Source organism: Pelophylax lessonae (genome assembly GCF_965119305.1).
Source record: "Pelophylax lessonae genome assembly, chromosome: 7".
In the NCBI taxonomy this organism is placed as follows: Eukaryota; Metazoa; Chordata; class Amphibia; order Anura; family Ranidae; genus Pelophylax; species Pelophylax lessonae.
Window position 1 is genome coordinate 75,946,555 of NC_138774.1, and position 21,739 is coordinate 75,968,293.

General features: G+C 42.8%; 1 protein-coding gene across 2 annotated transcripts in view; it reads left to right on the forward strand.

The window, feature by feature from the left end:
* The window catches only part of SLC8A2 (solute carrier family 8 member A2), a 342,138-nt gene extending 320,827 nt beyond the window's left edge, over positions 1 to 21,311 (forward strand). For both annotated transcript variants that reach the window (XM_082263478.1, XM_082263479.1), the window contains 3 exons: positions 8,263 to 8,362; positions 14,989 to 15,264; positions 20,086 to 21,311. In XM_082263478.1, the coding sequence (XP_082119604.1) occupies positions 8,263 to 8,362; positions 14,989 to 15,264; positions 20,086 to 20,462 (753 nt within the window). In that variant the 3' untranslated portion in view covers positions 20,463 to 21,311. The remainder of the gene's footprint in view (positions 1 to 8,262; positions 8,363 to 14,988; positions 15,265 to 20,085) is intronic.
* The last annotated feature ends 428 nt before the right edge of the window (positions 21,312 to 21,739 follow it).

Here is a 21,739-nt window from a genome sequence, read left to right on the forward strand (position 1 = left end):
ACTTAAGTAGAAGTACTAAAGTATTCAACATTTTTTTTACTTAAGTATTGCAAGTAGTTTTTTCAAAAAATTTGCTACTTAAGTACTAAAAGTAAAAAGTACCAGTAGTTTTGAAAAAAAAATTCTACTCAAGTACTGAAAGTAGAAGTACAAGTACTGTGTTATGTAGTTATTAAAGAAAGAAGTCAAAAGTTTGAACATCATATTGTTTTTATTATTTCAAATGATTTATTCAAATGATTAACCTGTGTTTGTTAGTAGTTTCTTGATGCACTTTAAGCGCTGTAGCACCATTTATTTGTTTGTTTCATATTTTCTTTTTATTGGAAAGATTTGGTATAGCAGCTTTTATTATACACAGCCTTTATTTTCGTATGCGCTGATTTACAAATGACATTATACACATTTTTTTGAGCGTTATGCAACCTGCCATCTACTGTTCTGGCAGTGGTAATTTTTTTAAAAGTAACGAGTAACTATGCAGCACAAAAAAAAAATACTTGAGTAGAAGTATCGAAATCATCGAAAAAATGTAGTGAAGTAAAAGTAGAAGTAGGAGAAAAAAATTCTACTCTAGGAAAGTACAGATACCGCATTTCGGTACTTAAGTACAGTACTTAAGTAGTTCTACTTCGTTACTATACATCTCTGGTCACTGGTCAGATCACCAGGTGAAAACAGATGGAAAAAGCATAAAAAAGAAAGCAAATACAGCCACCACATCTAGTGATTGGTAAGCTGCAATATATTATATTTTTTGTTTTGGGTTTAATACTGCTTTAAAACTAGGGATCGGCCGATATGCACTTTCCCCGATTTATCGGAATCGGCCCCAGCGGTTACTGATATTGCCGTGACGTATTCGCATATGTTGCGCCACACGCCTCCAGCTTCTGCCTTCTTAGGTCGCCTCCCTCAGCCTCGTTTGGAGTCTCACAGTACGCACAGTGTGTTTACCGCCGCAGCCACATAGTGGAGTCTGGAGTCAGGACAGTGAGTGATTCTTTCTCAATCAGTACTGTAAGTCACAGTGCACAGTGCGTAACACAGGCCGCCGTGGCCACCCACCCACAGCTGCCTGGTGCCAGCCAGCCAGCCACTCATGCACACCCACAGGCCTGTACCAGCCAGTGACCGACCCACCAAAGTTTGCCAGCCAGCCACCAAAGGGTGCCAGCCAGCCACCCACCAAAGGGTGCCAGCCAGCCACAGCAGGTTGCCAGCCACCATCCATCGACCCACAACAGGGTGCCAGGCCAGCATCCAGCCATCCACCCCACAACAGGGTGCCAGCAGCCAGCCACCCACAGGGTGACACCAAGCCAGCCACCCACCACAGTGTTCCAGCAAGCCAGTCACCCACAACTGGCCAGGGTAAGTGACACCAAGCCAGCCACCCACAACAGGGTGACACCAAGCCAGCCACCCACCACAGTGTTCCAGCAAGCCAGCCACCCACAACAGGGTGACACGAAGCCAGCCAACCACAACAGGGTCACACCAAGCCAGCCACCCACCACAGTGTTCCAGCAAGCCAGCCACCCACAACAGGGTGACACCAAGCCACCGACACACAACAGGGTGCCAGCAAGCCATCCACACTGCCAGGTGTCAGCCACAGACCCACAACAGGGTGCCAGCAAGCCACCCACAGCTGGGCAGGGTGCCAGCAGCCAGCCAGCCATTTTTTTAACCTTATTGTCTCATTCAAATTGCAATGGAGATGGATGAAGAGAGAAAAAGTAAAAGTGTGGTCTATGACTATTTCTCGCAAATATCTCCAGGAAAAGCAGCAGTGTGCAACACATGCACAAACAATATAAGCATGGGATCAGTAACTGCAAAACACAAAAATACGTCAAATCTTTGGGCCCATCTAAGAGTCCCAACCTCCTTTTGTTTTTATAAGAGTCCATCATATTGAATTATATCAAGCAGCACAGAAAAAACAAAATGAATATCAATGTGATTTTGAAATACCTCCTCCACTATCCCAGGCAACAATAACATATATGTTTCAGAAAAAAAACAGCTGTCACTGTCTAGAAGATCTAGATTCAGATGGAAGATCCCAGCTGCTGGACAGAGTAATCACAGAGATGATGGTCACTGATAACCAGCCATATACAATGGTGTCTGACTCAGGATTTAAGCGGTTGATGTCCAGAGTTGAGCAAAGCTACACACTGAAGAGTGAGAAGTAATATCGAACTGAAATGCTGGGAAAGATTCACCAAAAGGTCATTGAGAAAGTAAAGGCTATGCTACAACCAGAGAATGCTGGAAACTCACTCTCATTCATGACTGACTGCTGGTCAGGAGGAGGATAAACAGAGTTACTAATGAGTCTTACATGCCACTTCATTGACAGCAGATGGACAAAAAGGCAATTGGTCTTGAATACAGAAGTGATGCAAGGATCCCACACTGGTTGGGAGTACAGTAGAAATATGTTGCCTGAAGAATGGGGAATCACCAAAGACCGAGTGATGCTTGTGCTCCTTCGAGACAGAGGAGCAAACATGCGGAAAGGAATGAGGCATGCTGATATGTCAGACCTCAGTGTCATGGCACACAACACCCTCCAACTTTCAAATGATGGTCTGTCAAGCCAGAGAGCTTTGATTGATATATGTTTTGAGAAGCATGAAGAGATTAAAAATGTTGTGCTGGCAAGTCTTTTGGATCCTCGATACAAGAACCATGCTTTCTCTTCTGATGATGTATTGGCCAAGGCAAAACAATAGCTGATAGAAGAAGATATTCAACAGGTGGGGCAGGAGGTTCCTGCCAAAAAGACAAGTCCAGAACACTATTTTTATAATCTGAAAGAGCAGCATGCTGCAAAAACAGTAAAATGTCCAAAAAGACGACAACGAATACAAGAGAATCGTCTTCATCATGGTCGAATTAATCATGACATGTCAGTGTTTTATTGGGGCCTCATGCGGAGGATTATTCTGAATCTGCAATAATGAGCCTGGATGATGAACTTCATCTCTATTTGAAGGAACCAGTAATTGACAGAAGAAGTGGTGATCCTTTTGAGTGGTGGAAAGAAAATGAGGCACCCTACAAAAGATTTGCTTCCCATGCTAGAAGATACCTCTCTCTCTGCTCCTCTGTCCTCCTCTCCTCCTGTACCAAGTGAGCATGTTAATGAAGTGGCAGCATTATATGAAAAAAACAGAAGCCGTTTAACAGGTGAACAAGAACATGCTGAAATGTTCTGCTTTCTGCAGTATAATATTGTTCTACTTAACTGGGAGTATTGAAAAGAGTAGTAGTACTAGTGTTTACTCCAATCCACTGTCTAGCTTTTTTTCTAGAAGTTTGGCACTGACTTCAGTAGTGATTAAAAATCATTGCAGTGAGTGCGCTACTGCAGCAGTAGTCCACTGACTCCTCCAATCACTGTCTAGCTGTTTGTTGTTATCTAGCTTTTTTTCTAACAGTTTAATTTGCACTGACTGCAGTGCAGTGTTAATTTTGGCAGCAAATTTCAATTTATTTTTAGTCTTAGGACTAAAATGGCATTTTAGTTTTAGTCCCATTTTAGTCTTCTGCAAGTGTTTTAGTTTTAGTCGTATTTAGTCGACTAAAACTCCAGTACATTTTAGTCGACTAAAACATCTTACATTTTAGTCGACTAAAACATCCTACATTTTTAGTCGACTTAAACTCATTTTAGTCATCTAAATCAGTGGTCTTCAACTCCGGTCCTCAGGGCCTACTAACAGGCCAGATTTTAAGTATTACCTTGGGGAGATGCAGACTAGAGTACTGCAATCACTGAGCAGCAAATGATATCACCTGGGATGTATTTCAGTTATCTTGCAAATCTGGCCTGTTAGTGGGCCCTGTAGGCCAGGGTTGAGGACCACTGATGTAAATGGTCATGGTCAGTTCAGAGAGGAGGCCTGTAATGCTGCTGCCTGCATGGGAAGTTGGGTAAAGGTCCCTGCCTCACATTCTCATTTAGTTTTCGTTCGTTAACGAAAACGGATTTGATTTTGGTCATAGTTGTCGTCATTTGACGAAAATGTGCTATATTTTGCGTCTCGTTTTTGTCAGTTGAAAAATGCCGGTGACGAAATCGGTGACGAAAACTTTTTCGTTGACGAAATTAACACTGCTGTAAACTCCATTGACTGTAATGTCATTGCACATATTACCTGAATATATTACCAACGTTAAATATTAGGGAAAAATATAAGAAAAGCCTTTTTCTTAATTGTTTCGTTTTCAGCAGCTTAGTAGATGCTCCTTACTTATGCGTATGCGGTGGTGCAATACATGTTTAAATTTTAATGTGCTATTATTACATGCTCTGGATGGAATTGTGTTGCCGATATAGAAATGGCCAGCAGAGGAGTGTTAATTTTGATGATGTCAAATTTTTATTTAGTTTTAGTTATAGTCTTATGACTAAAATGCCATTTTAGTTTTAGTCGTATTTAGTCTTAAGACTAAAATGCCATTTTAGTTTTAGTCGTATTTTAGTCATTTGAATTGTTTTAGTTTTAGTCGTATTTTAGTCGACTAAAATGTTGTTAATTTAGTAGACGAAAATGTTTTAGTCGGTTTTAGTCGACGAAATTAACACTGCTGCAGTGTTAAAAATGTTAATAAACAAACCTTAACATGTTCAGTAACAGATTTGTGTTGAAAATTGTGTTTATTTTGCAAAAATGTAAATGTTCAAAATATCGGCGCATATCGGCCGATACCGATATGCATTGGCCAAAATAGTGGTATCGGTATCGGCAACGAAAAACCGATATCAGTCGATCACTATTTAAAACTCTTACCCTCCGTGTAACCCTAAAATGAACTACTTGAAACCCTAACTATAACCCTTTATGTAAGTCAAACTCCACCCTCCCCGGTAATCTGTAACCCTAACTCTCTTTAACCCCAATTTTAACCTAATATTAACTCTCTCTGTAACCCTAACACTAACCCTTTTGAAGCCCTAACACTAAGCCCCCTGTAACCCTAAAACTATCCCTCCCTGCAACCCTAATACTAACTCCACTTGTAACCTTAACTCTAACCCTCTCTGTAACCCTAACATTATGTCTCTCTGTACCCATATTAACTCTCTTTGTAACCCAAACTCTATCCTTTCCGGTAAACCTGCAGTGTCAAATACCAGCGCAAACAGGTGTAGTGGTGAGATATCAAAAAGGTGGAGAACCAAATAGATATCACTCATAAATTAAAGTGCAAAATGCAATGTGCAATAATATACCAAATACATAAAAATATAAAAGTGAAAATAATATCCCCCTCTCGGGGTGTTGTTAACGGAAATGCAAGACCACTAGTAGTTCAATAAATGTGCTAATAATTGCGTGCAACAGTCCACATATATTCCACAGAAAGTCCCAATGTAAAGTGCTTAAGTGCTGAAAACGCAGTGGAAAAGCATGCCTTTATCCAGTGCATTGAGACAATGGTGACAGTCCGCCCCCTGTGGATGTTCCACTTACCGGACTAAGTTGACCCCATAAGCCATATAGCCTAAAAAAGTCAAATAGAGCTGGTGTCCCTGTAAGGAACGTTGATGTATTCTTGGGGTTAGTAGCCAATGGTCCCTGTAGTCCTTATTGCTCCAATCGCATGTAGGAGAAAGGAGAGACCCCACAATAGTGTAATACTGATAACACTTTAATGGTAGTTTAAAACAATCATTACACTCACATTTGTTGAAATGTATTTAGGCAAACAGACAAATCAGATCTAAAAGTCTTCCTGGCCGTGGATACTCTCGGGATGGTCCCGGTTTGCGTTCCACCCGTGCCGGAAGTGACGTGCTGATGTCCGTAGACCGGAAATTGCATCGACGCGTTTCGCCCTCCCCTTCCGGGCGTTTTCAAAGACATATTTTTTTGATTTCCGATAAACCTAACACTAAATCTTTCTGTAAACTACTAACACTAACTCTCTCTATAACTCCAACACTACCCCTCTCTGTAACACTAACTCTCTGTACCTTAACTCTATCCTTCCCCCTTGTAAAACGAACCTTCCCTATAGCCCTAACTCTAACTCTCCATGCAACCTGAACACTTACTGTGCCTTTAACCTTAAATCTAATTCTTCATGCAACTCTAACATTAACCCTCACTGTGTTCCTAACACTAATTCTCTGTAACCCTAACACTATCTTTTCCTGTAAAATCCTAATACTAACTCTCTCTATAACTCCAACACTACCCCTCTCTGTAACACTAACTCTCTGTACCTTAACTCAATCCTTCCCCTTGTAAAACAAATCTTCCCTATAGCCCTAACTATAACTCTCCCTGCAACCTGAAAACTAATTGTGCCTGTAACCTTAACTCTAACTCTTCACGCAACCCTAACATTAATCCTCACTGTGTTCCTAACACTAATTCTCTGTAACACTAGGACTAACTATTTTTGTAACCCTAAACTAGCCCTTTCTGCAACCCTAACACTAACCCTCTCTGTAACCCTAACACAAACCTTCCCTGTCATCCCTAACTCTAACCCTACCTGTATCCCTAACTGTGCTTGTAACCTTATCTCTAACCCTTCACGTAACCTTAAAGTTAACCCTCCATGTATACCTAACACTAATTCTCTCTTTAACCATAAAACCCACTCTCTTTGAACCCTATCACTAATTCCACCTATAACCCTGACATAAACCCTCTCTGTAACCCTAACACTAACCCTTGCTGATACCCCAACATTAAATTTCCCTATACACTATATTGTCAAATGAATTGGGATGCCTGCCTTTACACACACATGAACTATAATGGCATCAAAGTCTTAGTCCTTAGGGTTTAATATTGAGTTGGCCTCCCCTTTTCAGCTATAACAGCTTCAACTCTTCTGGGAAGGCTGTCCACAAGGCTTCCAGAAGCACATTTGTGAGACGAGAAGGCACGCAGTCTCCACTCTAATTCAGTCCAAAGGTGTTCTATTGGGTTGAGGTCAGGACTCTGTGCAGACCAGTCAACTTTCCTCACTCCAAACTTGCTCATCCATGTCTATATGGGCCTTGCTTTGTGCACTGGTCCAAATCATTTGGTGGAGCAGGGGCTATTGTGTGGGGTTGTTTTTTGGGGGTTGTGCTTGGCCCCTTAGTTCCAGTGAAGGGAACTCTTAGAGCAGGGGTGTCAAACTCCATTTAATTGAGGGCCGCACCAGCAATATGATTACCCTCAAAAGGGCCGGTTGTATCTGTAAGACTAGATGTCCAGAGCCTCCCCTACCCTTACATAAGACGTCAGGAGCCTCCCCACCATCAGAAGTTGAGTCCCCCACCCTCCCTTACATTACAGTGCACCACCCTTACCTTGTGCTGCTGCTGGGAAGAAGCTAGAGGCAGTGCTGGAAAGCAGAAAGCACAGGGTCTGGAGGAGGGCTGGAGCTCTCGTGCAAGGGCCACATGAAATGGCCAGGAGGGCCGGATTCGGCCCACGGGCCTTGTGTTTGACACATGTCTTAGAGTGTCAGCATACCAAGACATTTTGGACAATTTCATGCTCCCAACTTTATGGGAACAGTTTGGGGATGACCTCTTCCTGTTCCAAGATGACTGCGCACCTGTGCACAAAGCAAGGTCCATGAAGACATGGATGAGCGAGTTTGAGGTGGAGGAACTTGACTGGCTTGCACAGAGTCTTAATCTAAACCTGATAGAACACCTTTGGGATGAATTAGAGTGGAGACTGCGAGCCAGGCCTTCTCGTCTAATATCAGTGCCTGACCTCACAAATGCGCTTCTGGAAGAATAGTCAAATATTCCCATAGACACATTCCTAAACCTTGTGGGCAGCCTTCTCAGAAGAGTTGAAGCTGTTATAGCTGCAAAGGGTGGGCCAACTTAATATTGAACCCTATGGACTAAGACTGGGATGCCATTAAAGTTCATGTGCGTGTAAAGGCAGGCGTCAAAATACTTTTGGTAATATAGTGTATATAACACTAACGATCCCCGAGTTTATGCCTTTGCATATACTCAGCTTTATGGATGCAACATATGTAGTCCATCACCATGCACTACTTACCTTTATTACATTTTCTTTTTCAAAAACGATCACGAAGAACAAAGCTTTGTACAGACTTGTTAGTACACATTGGCAAAGGCACTTGCCTTTTCAGTTTGAAAAGTAAAAAATGCATTAAACTCTGTGGATTATTGTCCTTTCTTCAGTTTTTCATTACTATGTTATACTATGTCTGCAGCGCCCTACTTATTGATGTGTCTTCTCCCCACAGAGCACAGTGGACAAGCTTATAAAGAAAACGAACCTGGCCCTGGTGATTGGTACTCATTCTTGGAGAGAACAGTTCATGGAAGCCATCACTGTCAGTGCAGGTGAAATAAAACTCATCATTACCTGTTGTGTTAACCCAAGGTGGTGCACTATGCTGGCTGCCCAATACTATAAAATATGATAGTCCTACATAGCAGAGCCAAAGCTCTTTGCTGCCCTCTTGTGACTGGAATAGGGAAAATACAAAGCGACAGCTGTGTTTTCATTTTTCGGCACATCTCAGGTTTTAAGAGGACTCATCAGAGTATGATTTGAGCTATTCCCATATGGCCTCTTGAGAAGTAATTACTGATGACTTTATTGAAACTGATCCGCCACATGTGCACACACGTACATCGCATGCATGGCTTTATACATGAATGGAGATATGAAAAATAGTAGCTGGGCAGCACAAAGAACACTTCTAATAGCTGATATATAATATAGATTTACAGCAGTGGGTAGTTGGGGCACTCTCAGGCCTTCACACAAGGAAATAACTGAATAGTGCAGTTTATTGCATGTCTGACATTTCAGAGGGGTGCAGTCCACCTTAATAACCAGTTCTGGACCGGAAGGTTTTTCCCCCCTTAATGACCGGGCCATTTTTGCAATTCAACACTGCGTCATTTTAACTAACAATTGCGCGGTCGTGTGACGCTGTACCCAAAAAAAATTGATGTCCTTTTTTTCCCCACAAATAGAGATTTCTTTTGGTGGTATTTGATCACCTGTGCAGATTTTATTTTTTGCGCTATAAACAAAAAAAGAGCGACAATTCTGCAAAATACATTTTTACTTTCTGCTATATAAAATTCCCAATAAAAAAAAAAAAAAAATAAATCACATTTTTTTTCATCCTTTTTGGCTAATTTATATTCTGCTACATATGTTTGGTAAAAAAAAAAAAATCCCAATAAGTGTATATTGATTGGTTTGCGCAAAAGTTATCACGTCTACGAACTACGGGAAAGATTTATGTCATTTCTATTTATTTTATTATTTTACTAGTAATAGAGGCGATCAGCGATTTTTAGCAGGACTGCGACATTGCGGCAGACAGATTGGACACCTAACTGACATTTTTTGGGGGGACCAGTGCAGGGGAGGACTGGCAGCCTTGGGCCTGGGGGGCAAGTCCAGTCAAGTGGCCCTTTGAACCACCGAGCTCACCATCTATGCCCACCTGGTTTATAATTGATGTTATAAAGCAAGACAAATATGATACAATGTGGTAACATAATTTAATGTTAATAGCAACAAAGGAGGTTTAACAAAAATAATGCATCAATGCAGCCTCACCAGTGCCCATCAGTACAGCCTCATCAGTGCCCATTAATGCAGCCTCACCAGTGCCCATCAGTCCAGCCTCATCAGTGCCCATTAATGCAGCCTCACCAGTGCCCATCAGTCCAGCCTCATCAGTGCCTATTAATGCAGCCTCACCTGTGCCCATCAAGGCATCCTGATCATTGCCCATCAATGCAACCTGACCAGTGCCCATCAATGCAGCCTGATCAGTGCCCATCAATTCAGCCTCACCAGTGCCCATCAATGCAACCTCACCAGTGTCCATCAATGCAGCCTCTCCAGTGCCCATAAATGCAGCCTCACCAGTGCAGCCTTATCAGTTCCCATCAATGCAGCCTGATCAGTGCCCATCAATGCAGCCTCACCAGTGCCCATCAATGCAACCTGATCAGTGTCCATCAGCTCAGCCTCATCAGTGAAAGAAGATTATTGGTGAACCCAACAAAAACTGCGCAAAATGAATGTGATGTATAAATAAATAAACACTACTCATATCCATAAATGTGTTTAGGGTGAAATTGCTTCCACTCTGCGAGCTGTAAAATCAACGTGAATAACGTGACAAATGAAAAAGTGAAAAAAATGTGGCGCTCAACAGTTTGATAAAACACAAAATAAATTATTCCAATGTGAAAACATTCGTGCAAAAAAACAGTCTCTAGTGTCCAAAAAAAAAATGGGTAAAGCAAACAGCCAATGATGGAAACACAGACTTGATAGGAGTGAATCTCAAAAAAGCCTCCACCTCCACACGCTCACCCAGTGAAATGTATAGGTACCGCTTACCAGAACCACTGGACCCCTTAGTTATAGGGGGTCAAACATGCTTATTGATCCACATCAGATCTGACCTTGCACATCCCCCTCTCACACAGGTGACAGTGTGTAGCCAAATCGATGGAGTATTAAAGAACCGAGTCATAGATGGAGAGAAATGACAAACAGGCTCTCATGGTGCAGTATTACTCATCAAAGGATCATTTATTGATATAAAATGCACTTACTACAATCCCAACAATGAAAAGCCTTAAGATCAGTTTCAGTTTGCTGGGGATAGGAGATGCCGCTCGACGCCTGCGTTCCTTAGACCCGGAAGTTTACGGTCTCACGTTCCCAATCTAAGGGTCTAAGGAACGCAGGCGTGGAGCGGCGTCTCCTATCTCGCCTGTGTGAGAGGGGGATGTGCAAGGTCGGATCTGATGTGGATCAATAAGCATGTTTGACCCCCTATAACTAAGGGGTCCAGTGGTTCTGGTAAGCGGTACCTATACATTTCACTGGGTGATCGTGTGGAGGTGAAGGCTTTTTTGAGATTCACTCCTATCAAGTCTGTGTTTCCATTATTGGCTGTTTGCTTAACCCTTTTTTTTTTTGGACACTAGAGACTGTTTTTTTGCACGAATGTTTGCACATTGGAATAATTTATTTTGTGTTTTATCAAGCTGTTGAGCGCCACATTTTTTCACTTTTTCAGCCTCATCAGTGTCCACCAGTGCAGCCTCATCAGTTTCCATCAATGCAGCCTCATCAGTCCCCATCAACGCAGCACCACCAGTGTCCATCAGTGCAACCTCATCAATGCAGCCTGATCATTGCCCATCAATGCAGCCTCACCAGTGCATTCAAGCTCAGCCTCATCAGTGCAGCTTGATCAGTGCCACCTATCAGTGTCCATCAGTGCCACCTACTAGTGCTGCATATCAATCCAGCTTACTCATTGCTCCTGATCAGTGCTTACCATTGCCGCCACATTCTCTGCCCTGCTGACCCCGTCCTATGTCCCATTGACCCCCATCCTCTGCCCTCATGTCCCAGGGTCTGATAAGGAAGCCGCAGCCATTCATTGTGAACAGTATACTGTGGCTGGGGTGGTATACATTTAGATGGGGGGTGCCGATTTAAATCTTGCCTAGGGTAGCACAAAAATAAAATACACCACTGGACACTGATGCATAGTGACTAGTGGCAGTCATTAACCCCTTTGTGCTGCATTAGTTGTACCAGTGTCAGTGTTTATTAACCATTTCATGCTGCACAATACAGGGGTTAATTAACACTGACACTTGTGCCACTGTCACTAATGCAGCACAAAGGGGTTAATTAACTGCCACTGCTCACTAATGCATCAATGGCAGTACATTAACCCCCTCCATGCTGCATTTTACAAACAGCATTGTAAATTAACCCCTCCCCTCAATGAGTTAAACACTTCAGCCAGTTCACACAAGGTGTATTATCAGCCTCTGAAACTCACTTGCACAAGGCTTCACTATCCTCGTGAGTATAGGGAGAGAACCTGAGGGAGAGGCAGGGATAGCAGTGCAATGGGGTGGAGAGATGTGAGGCTGCTGCAGCTGTGCCATGAGGGGATCTAGGCTGCAGAGGGATTGCTGCTATGCTGAGAGAGGACCATGTGGACTTCAGATACTAGGGCAGGCTTGAGAGGGAAGACCTGAAATGTGGTGCGATCTCTCACCTTGCCTTTTAGGAACGGAATGTTGACCTAAGGTCATCTACATAGCTTCCTCGCAGTTCTCAGCAGAAGCACTCTCCTCCGTCCTTTCTTCCCGCCTCCTGACCTCTGGATGATATCAAATTCTGCCGGGACTAGAAAGCATCTGTCGGGTGGAGATCACTCCGCCTGACAGGGAAGTGACTGGACTCACCAGTCAAAAAGGCCACTCGCTCCGCACCGATTCCACCCTGCAGACAGGCATGACACCCGCCGGCCGCCGCTACATAGTATTACAGTATACTTGCAGAGCTGCAGCAGAGCAGTGAAGCTCCGACCGCAAGTATAACACAATGTAGCGGCGGCCGGCGGGTGTCCTGCCTGTCTGCAGGGTGGAATCGGTGCGGAGCGAGTGGCCTTTTTAGGAAGCATCAGAGCGGCCTGGAGGGCAATTGCCTCCTTGCCTCCCGGCCCAGTCCGCCCCTGGACCAGTGACACTAATACAGTGATCAGTGCTAAAAATATGCACTGTTACTGTACTAATGACACTGGCAGGGAATGGGGTTAACACCAGGGGCGATCAAAGGGTTAAATGTGTCCCTAGGGGGTGCTTTCTAACTGTGTGGGGAGATGGACATATGGAATGAACACAGGAGCCCTGTGTTCATTGCTGACTGAACAGCGGTCTGCCGTGTTACAGAGGAGGTATGGTGCTAGAAATATTGCTCTCACTCTGCCGTGCGCCGCAAAATGTAACATGTGTATTGCAATTGACATTTTCATGTGTAGGCGCCCCAATGCGTGTGTTTACGTTTGTACATGCGTATATGTGGGGGAGCCTCAAAAAAAAAAAATTGTGGGGGGATTTTGTGATTGGGTGTAACTTTCATTTTTTTTTACTTTTAAAAATGGATTTTTTTTTCAAAACGTCTCCTAGGTGAAGATTTTTTGGTGAAAGGTTCTCTTTAACTACTTCAGCCCCGGAAGGTTTTACCCCTTAATGACCAGGCCATTTTTTGTGATACGGCACTGCGTTATTTTAACTGACAATTCCACGAACGTGCAACTCTATACCCAAATAAAATGTATGTGCTTTTTCCCACAAATAGTGCTTTCTTTTGGCGGTATTTGATCACCTCTGCGGTTTTTATTTTTTGAGCTATAAACAAAGAAAGACTGACAGTTTTAAAAAAAATATTTATATATACAAATATATATATATATATATATTTTTTTTTTTACTTTCTGCTATAAAACATACCCAATAAAAAAAAATTGAAAAAATAATTTTTTTCATCAATTTAGGCCAATATGTATTCTGCTACATAATTTTGGTGAAAAAAAAAAAATCCCAAAAAATGTAAATTGATTAGTTTGCGCCAAAGATATAGCATCTACAAACTAGGGTAATAGATTTATGGAATTTTTTTATTTTTTTTTTTACTAGTAATGGCGGAGATTAGCGATTTTTAACGGGACTGCGACATTGCGGCGGATAAATCTGCCACTAGTTGACACTTTTTGGCGGCCAGTGACACCAATACCAATCAGTGCTAAAAAAAACTGCAGTGTGACTGTACAAATGACACTGGCAGGGAAGGGGTTAACATCAGGGTGCTTTCTAACTGTGTGGGAGATGGCCTAGCTGAAGGAAGACAGAGATCTGTGTTTCTGCAGAAACACAAAATCTCCATCTTTCTCTCTGACATACCGGCGGTCTGCCTTTTTTACATAGGATGAGAGGGCGTTCTGCATCTCCTCCGAATGATCGGCGGGTCCTGGCAGACCCACTTATTGGCTCCTGCTATGTCCAATATCGCAGTGTAATCGCATAAACTGAATAAGTCCTTAAAAGTGCGACATGTATATACAATTCATAACTGACTCACTTATGAATTATATATGCATTTCGCACTTTTAAGGACTTTTTCAGTTCATGCGATATTGTGATTTTGCATTTTTTCACATTACACATGTTTTAAATTTATTTGCACTGTTTTAGAGCATACCTAGGAGCCAGGGTTTGAATTTATGATATCGATTTATATTTGTGTATTCACCAATATTATTTATAAAGGACACTAAGGAGGAAAGTTTCAGACATGTTTTTGGTAATAATATGGATTCACTTATTTCAGAGTCTTGGCAATCTTCCTATAGCCTAGGCCATCTTTACTGTATGTAGAGCAACAATTCTTTTTTCAGATCCTCAGAGAGTTCTTTGCCATCATGAGGTGCCATGTTGAACTTCCAGTAACCAGTATGAGAGAGTGAGAGCGATCACACCAAATTTAACACACCTGTTCCCCATTCACATCTGAGACTTTGTAACACTAACGAGTCACATGACACGGGGGGGAGGAAAAATTGGGCCCAATTTGAACATTTCCACTTAGGGGTGTACTCACTTTTGTTGCCAGCGGTTTAGACATTAATGGCTGTGTGTTGAGTTATTTTGAGGGGACAGCAAATTTACACTGTTATACAAGCTGTACGCTCACTACTTTACATTGTAGCAAAGTGTCATTTCTTCAGTGTTGTCACATAAAAAGATAATACATTTTTTACAAAAATGTGAGGGGTGTACTCACTTTTGTGAGATACTGTATATATAGTGTAGAAGTGGACCACCGCACATGCTTACAGGGATACTGCCCTTGATGCAATTCATGAAGAAGGTATATAGAATATGAAGGAGGCAACAGGTGCACAACAGGATGAATTTCCAATTTGGTTTTATTAGTGTCAACATTTTGGTGGGATGCAGTCCACCTTTCTCAAGACGTCTTGAGAAAGTAGGGCCGTGCCCTGCCCAAACTTTGAAATTCCTCAAGTCCTGCTGAGTGCACCTGCTTCCAGCTTCATCCTTTACAGGAAGATAGAGTGAAAGACTTAATTGCTTATATCGGCTTCCCTTTCCCGCAGGTGACGAGGAAGAAGATGATGATGGCAGAGAAGAAAGGCTTCCATCTTGTTTCGATTATGTCATGCACTTCCTGACTGTGTTCTGGAAAGTGCTCTTTGCCTTTGTGCCCCCTACAGAATACTGGAATGGCTGGGCCTGCTTCTGCGTCTGTATTATCATTGTGGGTATGCTGACTGCAGTCATAGGGGACCTGGCCTCACACTTTGGCTGCACCGTCGGACTGAAGGACTCGGTCACCGCCGTGGTATTTGTGGCTTTGGGCACATCCATCCCAGGTACAGTAATCCATCTCCCACAAACAATGATGGGATACAAGTCAAGGGCAGCACGGATATATAAACCCCAATACCATTTTTTTAATCAATGTTGAAGTGTACTTGTTAGAAAGCTAGGCAATTCAGATAGAGCAAATGATAAAAACTACAAATTTTACAAACACACAAAAATACATCAGCAAAGGTTGCATTCGGTAAAGAAAAGCCATGTCAATACAATCATAGATCAAGTAATATAAACAGCTAAAGTTGTGATTTGCCTTGCTCCCTGCCTACATCCCTGATTACTGATTATTTTGACATGCAGTTTTTCCCAATCATAACCCCCACTTTTACATTTTGTCATATGATCAATTGAAATTTCAGAATGCAAGGATTCTTGAAACCTAAGTTTAGGTCTCTTTTTTTAAATCAGCATAAGGGACAATACTTACATTCAATGAAAGCATCCCTTCTTCTGGTGGCTGTTCGCTTAGTTGAAAGCTTCAACCCTCTGTCCCCCCCTTCCATACCCTGTAATGGTAATCTTCCAGTGCTGCAGGGGCTAATAAAGCCACTGTACATGTCACAGGCACTCATCCTTTTCATCCCCCTCCTCCATTCATAGAAGCTGTACTATAGTTTGCAGCAAAAAAGCAGTCTATGAATCCAGGATGGACAGATAAATGAAAGGTCCACCTCCTCCATTCATAAACCGCTTTTATTTTCCAATATTATTATTATTATTATTATACAGGATTTATATAGCGCCAACAGTTTGCGCAGCGCTTAACAAAATGAAGGCAGACATTACAGTTACACTACAATTTGGAACAAAAGGGATCAGAGGGCCCTGCTCGTTAGAGCTTACAATCTAAAAGGAAGGGTCAATTGATACAAAAGGCAATAGCTGTGGGCAGGGCTGCCGCTAGAAATTCTCTCCCCCAATCCCTCTTCCTAGCAGAAATCCCTCCCAATCACCCCTCACCAGAATTATGCCGGACAAAGCCTCTGTACAGCGGGACAGTCCTGCCCAGATTGGGAGGTATGCTGTCATCCTATCGATCCTACCGATCTTCCTGCTGTCCGGGCCCCCCTATGTGCCGGGGCCCCATACAGGAGTACTGGCTGTACCCCCCTGATGGCGGCCCTGGCTGTGGGGGATGAGCTGATGGAGCAAGTGAAACAGTGTTATTAGTTAGTAGCCGGGTAGGCTTCTTGAAAGAGAAGGGTTTTCAGGGATCATCTAAAGATGGATAGATTAGGGGACAGTCGGACAGATTGGGGTAGAGAGTTCCAAAGAATGGGAGAAGCTCTGGAGAAATCCTGGAGGCGAGCATGGGAAGAGGTGACAAGGGAGCTAGAGAGCAGGAGGATTTTTTTATTAGGGTTATAAACTGTACAGATATATAAAACTATACAATACAGTATAGTACTGGTACATAATAACATTAGTGATATACACCAGTGGTCACTAAGGAACGGGTAAAACACCATTTTGGGCTATGACTAATTCTTCAGAGCAGAAGATACATCCCCTGAAGAGGAGCTGCATGACCGAGGGACACTCTCATCGAAGAGGAAGGGTTATCTCAGCCGTGAATGAATCGTGGTAACTGGTCTTGGGGTTTGCATACACAGCCCTCAAGCAGGGAGTGGGACCAATGACTGCCAACCAGCGGTCTTACACTGCCCCCAAAACTACCAAAAGGTTTAATAAGTAGGAAGAAAGAAACAGAGAAGAAAAGAAAGAAGAAAGGGATGAAGAAAGGGGAAAAGAGACAGTGCACTAAGAAGCTAGCCTCAGATCTGACGATTCTGCCCCTGTCAGGTAGGTGATCCAGGGGTTCCAGGGTTTTTTCGAATCGGTGAAGTTTGTTCGGCAGAATGGCAGAGAGGCATTTGTTTAACATTATCCAGGACAACTTGCTTTTTAAGAGGTCAAAAGATAGCACCGGGAATTTTCAAGAGCTTGGCATAGTTTTTCTGGCTTCCATGTAAATAAAAGATATTAGGCATTGGCTGGGTCTCGGGGCTCCGCCAACAGTGTGTCTGAGAAGTGCTTGTTGCAGGGACTTCATAAATTGCTTTTCATTACTGGAAGTTATAGTACAGCTTCTACAAATGGAGGATGAGGTGATAAGGGCAGGCATAGACAGCAATTTTGCCTGTGACGTCTATATTAACCCCCGCAGCACTAGAAGATTACCGCTGTGGGGGGATGGGGGGGGGGGTTCAGTTGACTGAAGGTTTGAACCAAGACAGCAGCCACCAGCACAGGATATACGTCTCATTGCATATAAGTACTGTCCCTTGTGCTGATTTAAAAAGACAAAACAATAAACTAAACTTGGACTTTACCGCCCAGTAGAATTTTCACACCTTTTTATATCATTCTAGTACTATTACCACTGAGTGTTATGATTTGTGGCTTGGAATTGCCTAAAAATGCATTTTTCTTTTAAGTATCAGTGAAATTGTTGCTTTTCGCCCTCCCCCCTCCAGTAGTACTCTGTACTGGCATAACTAACTCACAGGCACACAATTCGGGCTCATGCACACGGCCATGTAATTCTTACATACGATCTTACTGGCGGCAAGATCCTACCTTTTCTGTACACTGTATACATATATAAATCATTTGTGCTAATACTACATGCATACATCACACAGCACAAATTGGGGTGCAAACGGCTCCTGCCACCTAGCGTCCTTGGTTGCTAGGACGCAGGTGGCCTCGGGTGCAGTAGCTGTCTGAATACAATAGTTGGCAGCAGAGATTCCTCTATCCACTCTATTTGCGTGCATAGGGAAATCAATTGAATTTCTCTTGTTCAACCAGCGGCTTGGACGAGAGTAAATCAAGTCATGTATGGCTACTTTATTTTGGAACTATGGTTAAAAAAACATAAATAAATAAAGCGTCTGCACGGAAATAATTAATAATGGTGACTTAATTAATAAATAGTAAATCTCTGTGGATGATTAATAAAATTTGTGCAACATGTGCCACAACAATTAACAAAATAATAAAAATAATAATGGTAATTAGGTATGGTATATCCTCTGCAATCCTCCAACCTCCAACAACTTAGTCTTCAGATCCTGGTATACTCTTATATATAGACTCATAAAGAGTCAATCAGGCATCATTGGTAATGCACATCCTCTGTAATGCTCCACCTCCGATGGCTTAGCCTTCAGGTCCCAGTGTACTCAGATAAAAGAAGGGAGAAACAATCTGGTGCTCTCTGTATACAAACCGCTTTATTAAATACAATAATTGAGGTACTCACAGGGGTAGCACTTGGCATGTGAAGGCTGACAGCGTATAGTCCTTCCTGGGTCTGACGTTCGGCAGCCTGTGGCCAATGAGGAGAGAGCGGGGTTGGGGCTGAGTTGTGGTCTGTGTGCAAATGAACACACAGAGCGTGGCTTGAGAGCGAGCCTGCTCAAGTGCCCCCATAGCAAGAGGCTTGCTAGTGGGGGCACTCAGCAGGGGTTAGGGACCAGGATCGCTGGTGGGGGACCCAAAAAGAAGAGGTTCTGAGTATGTAATGTACAAGGTATGTTACAAAATCCTGACCATTGCACCCTGCACACCATGCCATTACTTACTTTTACACACTTTTATACACTGAACTCTGTATGCTTTGCTGCCGCCCAGCAAATTTTCCTTGTACTTCCCAAGCAAAAATCTCCCTTCCTTCAAGTAATCCCCCAAAGTAACAATCTAATGCTTACCTCTGAACACCTCTTTGCTTACATTTGCACCCCCCCCCATCCACAGCTGAACTCTGTACCTCCAGTCTACAGTTCACCTTCTCCTCCCCTCCATCCACAGTTCACCTTTTCTTCCCCTCCATCCACAGTTCACCTTCTCCTCCCCTTCATCTACAGTTTACCAGCTCTTACCCTCTATCCACAGTTCACCTTCTCCTCCCCTCCATCCACAGTTCACCTTTTCTTCCCCTTAATTCCCCGGTTCACCTTCTCCTCCCCTTCATCTACAGTTTACCAGCTCTTACCCTCTATCCACAGTTCACCTTCTCCTCCCCTTTATCTACAGTTCATTTTTACGTGCTCCCCATTTACAACTCACTTTTTTATGTTCTGCCAACATGTCTCTTCTGCACCCCTATTCACAGTTTATCTCTGCCCCCCTCCACATTTTACTTCTGCACCCCCATGTAGAGCACACCCTTATTTACAGCTCTCAACCTCTGCAACCTCCCTTCTTTCACCTCTGCATCCCCAGCTCCCCCTCCACAGCTCTCCTAACTCTATACAACTTCCCCCCAGCTCTCACCTCTGCACATTACCCCCCAACCTCTCTACAGCTGTCTCTCTGCACAACTGGCCCCTCTTCCCCTCCCTTTCCTTCCACAGTTCTCACCAGATGCATTACAGGTGTATATCCACTGCTCTTATCAGTAGAGCAGGCTTTTTTTTCCCCCACTGCTGTCTTATCTGTGCCGCTATTATCATTAGAGTAATCTCTTTTCACCCTCGTAACTTGTTTATAGGGGTTCTTGTTTGTATACTATTAAAGTCACCCTCAACTTACTAATGTTGAGGAGGCATGCTGGCCCAGCGGCCACAGTGCTTTCTAAGTCAATGACCTGGAAGACCCATGCAGCAAACCAAGTGTAATCTGATGTTCTGATATGGATACTTGTTCTTGGTGAGTCAGAAACAGGTGAAACCACTGAATCACCAGGTATCAAGACAACTCAATCATGGCAGTCCACATACGTATTTCTCTTGCTTAGTTTTTCTTAAGCCTATGCACTAAGTAGAAATCTAGATATTGCAATTATCTTTTTCATTTCTCTTTTGCAGACACTTTTGCCAGCAAGGTGGCTGCACAACAGGACCAGTACGCGGATGCTTGTATCGGAAATGTGACAGGCAGCAATGCAGTGAATGTCTTCTTGGGCATCGGAGTGGCCTGGTCTGTGGCTGCCATCTACTGGGCCATCCAAGGCAAAGACTTTGAGGTGAAGGCCGGAAATTTGGCCTTCTCAGTCACACTCTTTACCATCTTTGCGTTTATCAGCATCAGTGTCCTCTTGTATCGCCGCAGGCCCCATATAGGCGGTGAGCTAGGGGGGTCTCGTGTCTCCAAGATCCTCACTGCCATGCTTTTCGTCGGCCTTTGGTTCCTCTACATCTTGTTCTCAAGCTTGGAAGCCTACTGCCATATCAAGGGCTTCTAAACGTCATTGACAATATAATGAGGGGCTCTCTCGTCGAGAACTCAAACATTCCATGGGATGACACTCACTTAGGTTGTGAGACATAACATTAGGGTGAAGTTGAGGGCAAAAAAAATGGGGATAATTTATTTATTTTTGTAAATTTATTTTCATTTGGGTCTTATTCATCCTCCATCTCGTGTCATTTTAGACAAGTAGCACAATTTGCAAAAACAAATTGGCACTGGAAAGAATTTATATGTCAAACTGAACTCCTAAACAACTGAAATACAGAGATATACATAAGGAGGAAGGGGAAGGGTTTTCTGCTGGGTCTGTTAGACCTCTGCTGGTACCTAGATTGCTGAGGAAAGGAACTGTCTAATTTCAATAATATATGGGCAACAGTTGGTAGTGAATCTGTTACATGAGAGAATGTACATCTACAGTATGTGCTGCAACCATTTTTGAGCCAAATCAATGTTCAGCTGATCCTTCCAATAGACGATGAAGGTCAGAACAAACCAAAACTGATATTTCCATTTATGGCGGATATCTAGGGTTAAAATCACATGCCGCCTTCAAATATTTTTTAGAGGCTCAGCTCATAAATTTTTTATATGTTAGATTTTATTTCTACTTCCCTTGATGCAAAAATAATACTTACAGGTTTAAGGCTTATAAAATACAAATGCAACTGAAATTGCAAGCAGTGTTGCATGTTTAGTAAGAAAGTCTTGCCATGGATTTTAGATGCATTTCAATGGATTTTGTGAAGGCCTCTAGTTCACATAAATGAGAACAAGCAGGTCAACAAAGTCTAAACTACACCATGCAGAATAGCTTTAAAATGCACTATTCTGATGTGAATGGGCTTTACTGACATACATGGATTTTTAAGTACCACAGAGTTTTCTTGCATTGGATAACATGAGCACGGATTTATATCTGATGTAAATAAGCCCCAACACTATCCATAATATCAAGCCAGTGCTTGACAGACTTGTAGCTCAATCCTTGATTATACAATTAGAAAAATCAGCAAGTATAGAAGATTAGACAGATCATTCCTTAAACACTACCAACGTTCTTTATCTAAAATAATCCAATATTGGTTTCACTTTTTTGTAGGAGCCTAACTTCCCTGCCTGATTTTAGGACCAAGCTCTGCATACTGCCACCTTCCTGCCCAAAGATGATCTATTGGACTGGGGTGGCAGCTGGCAGATCTTAGTCTGTAAGGGTCGGCTTACACCATGAATAGCACACAAAATCTCTGTGTATTCCTGAGAAATTCA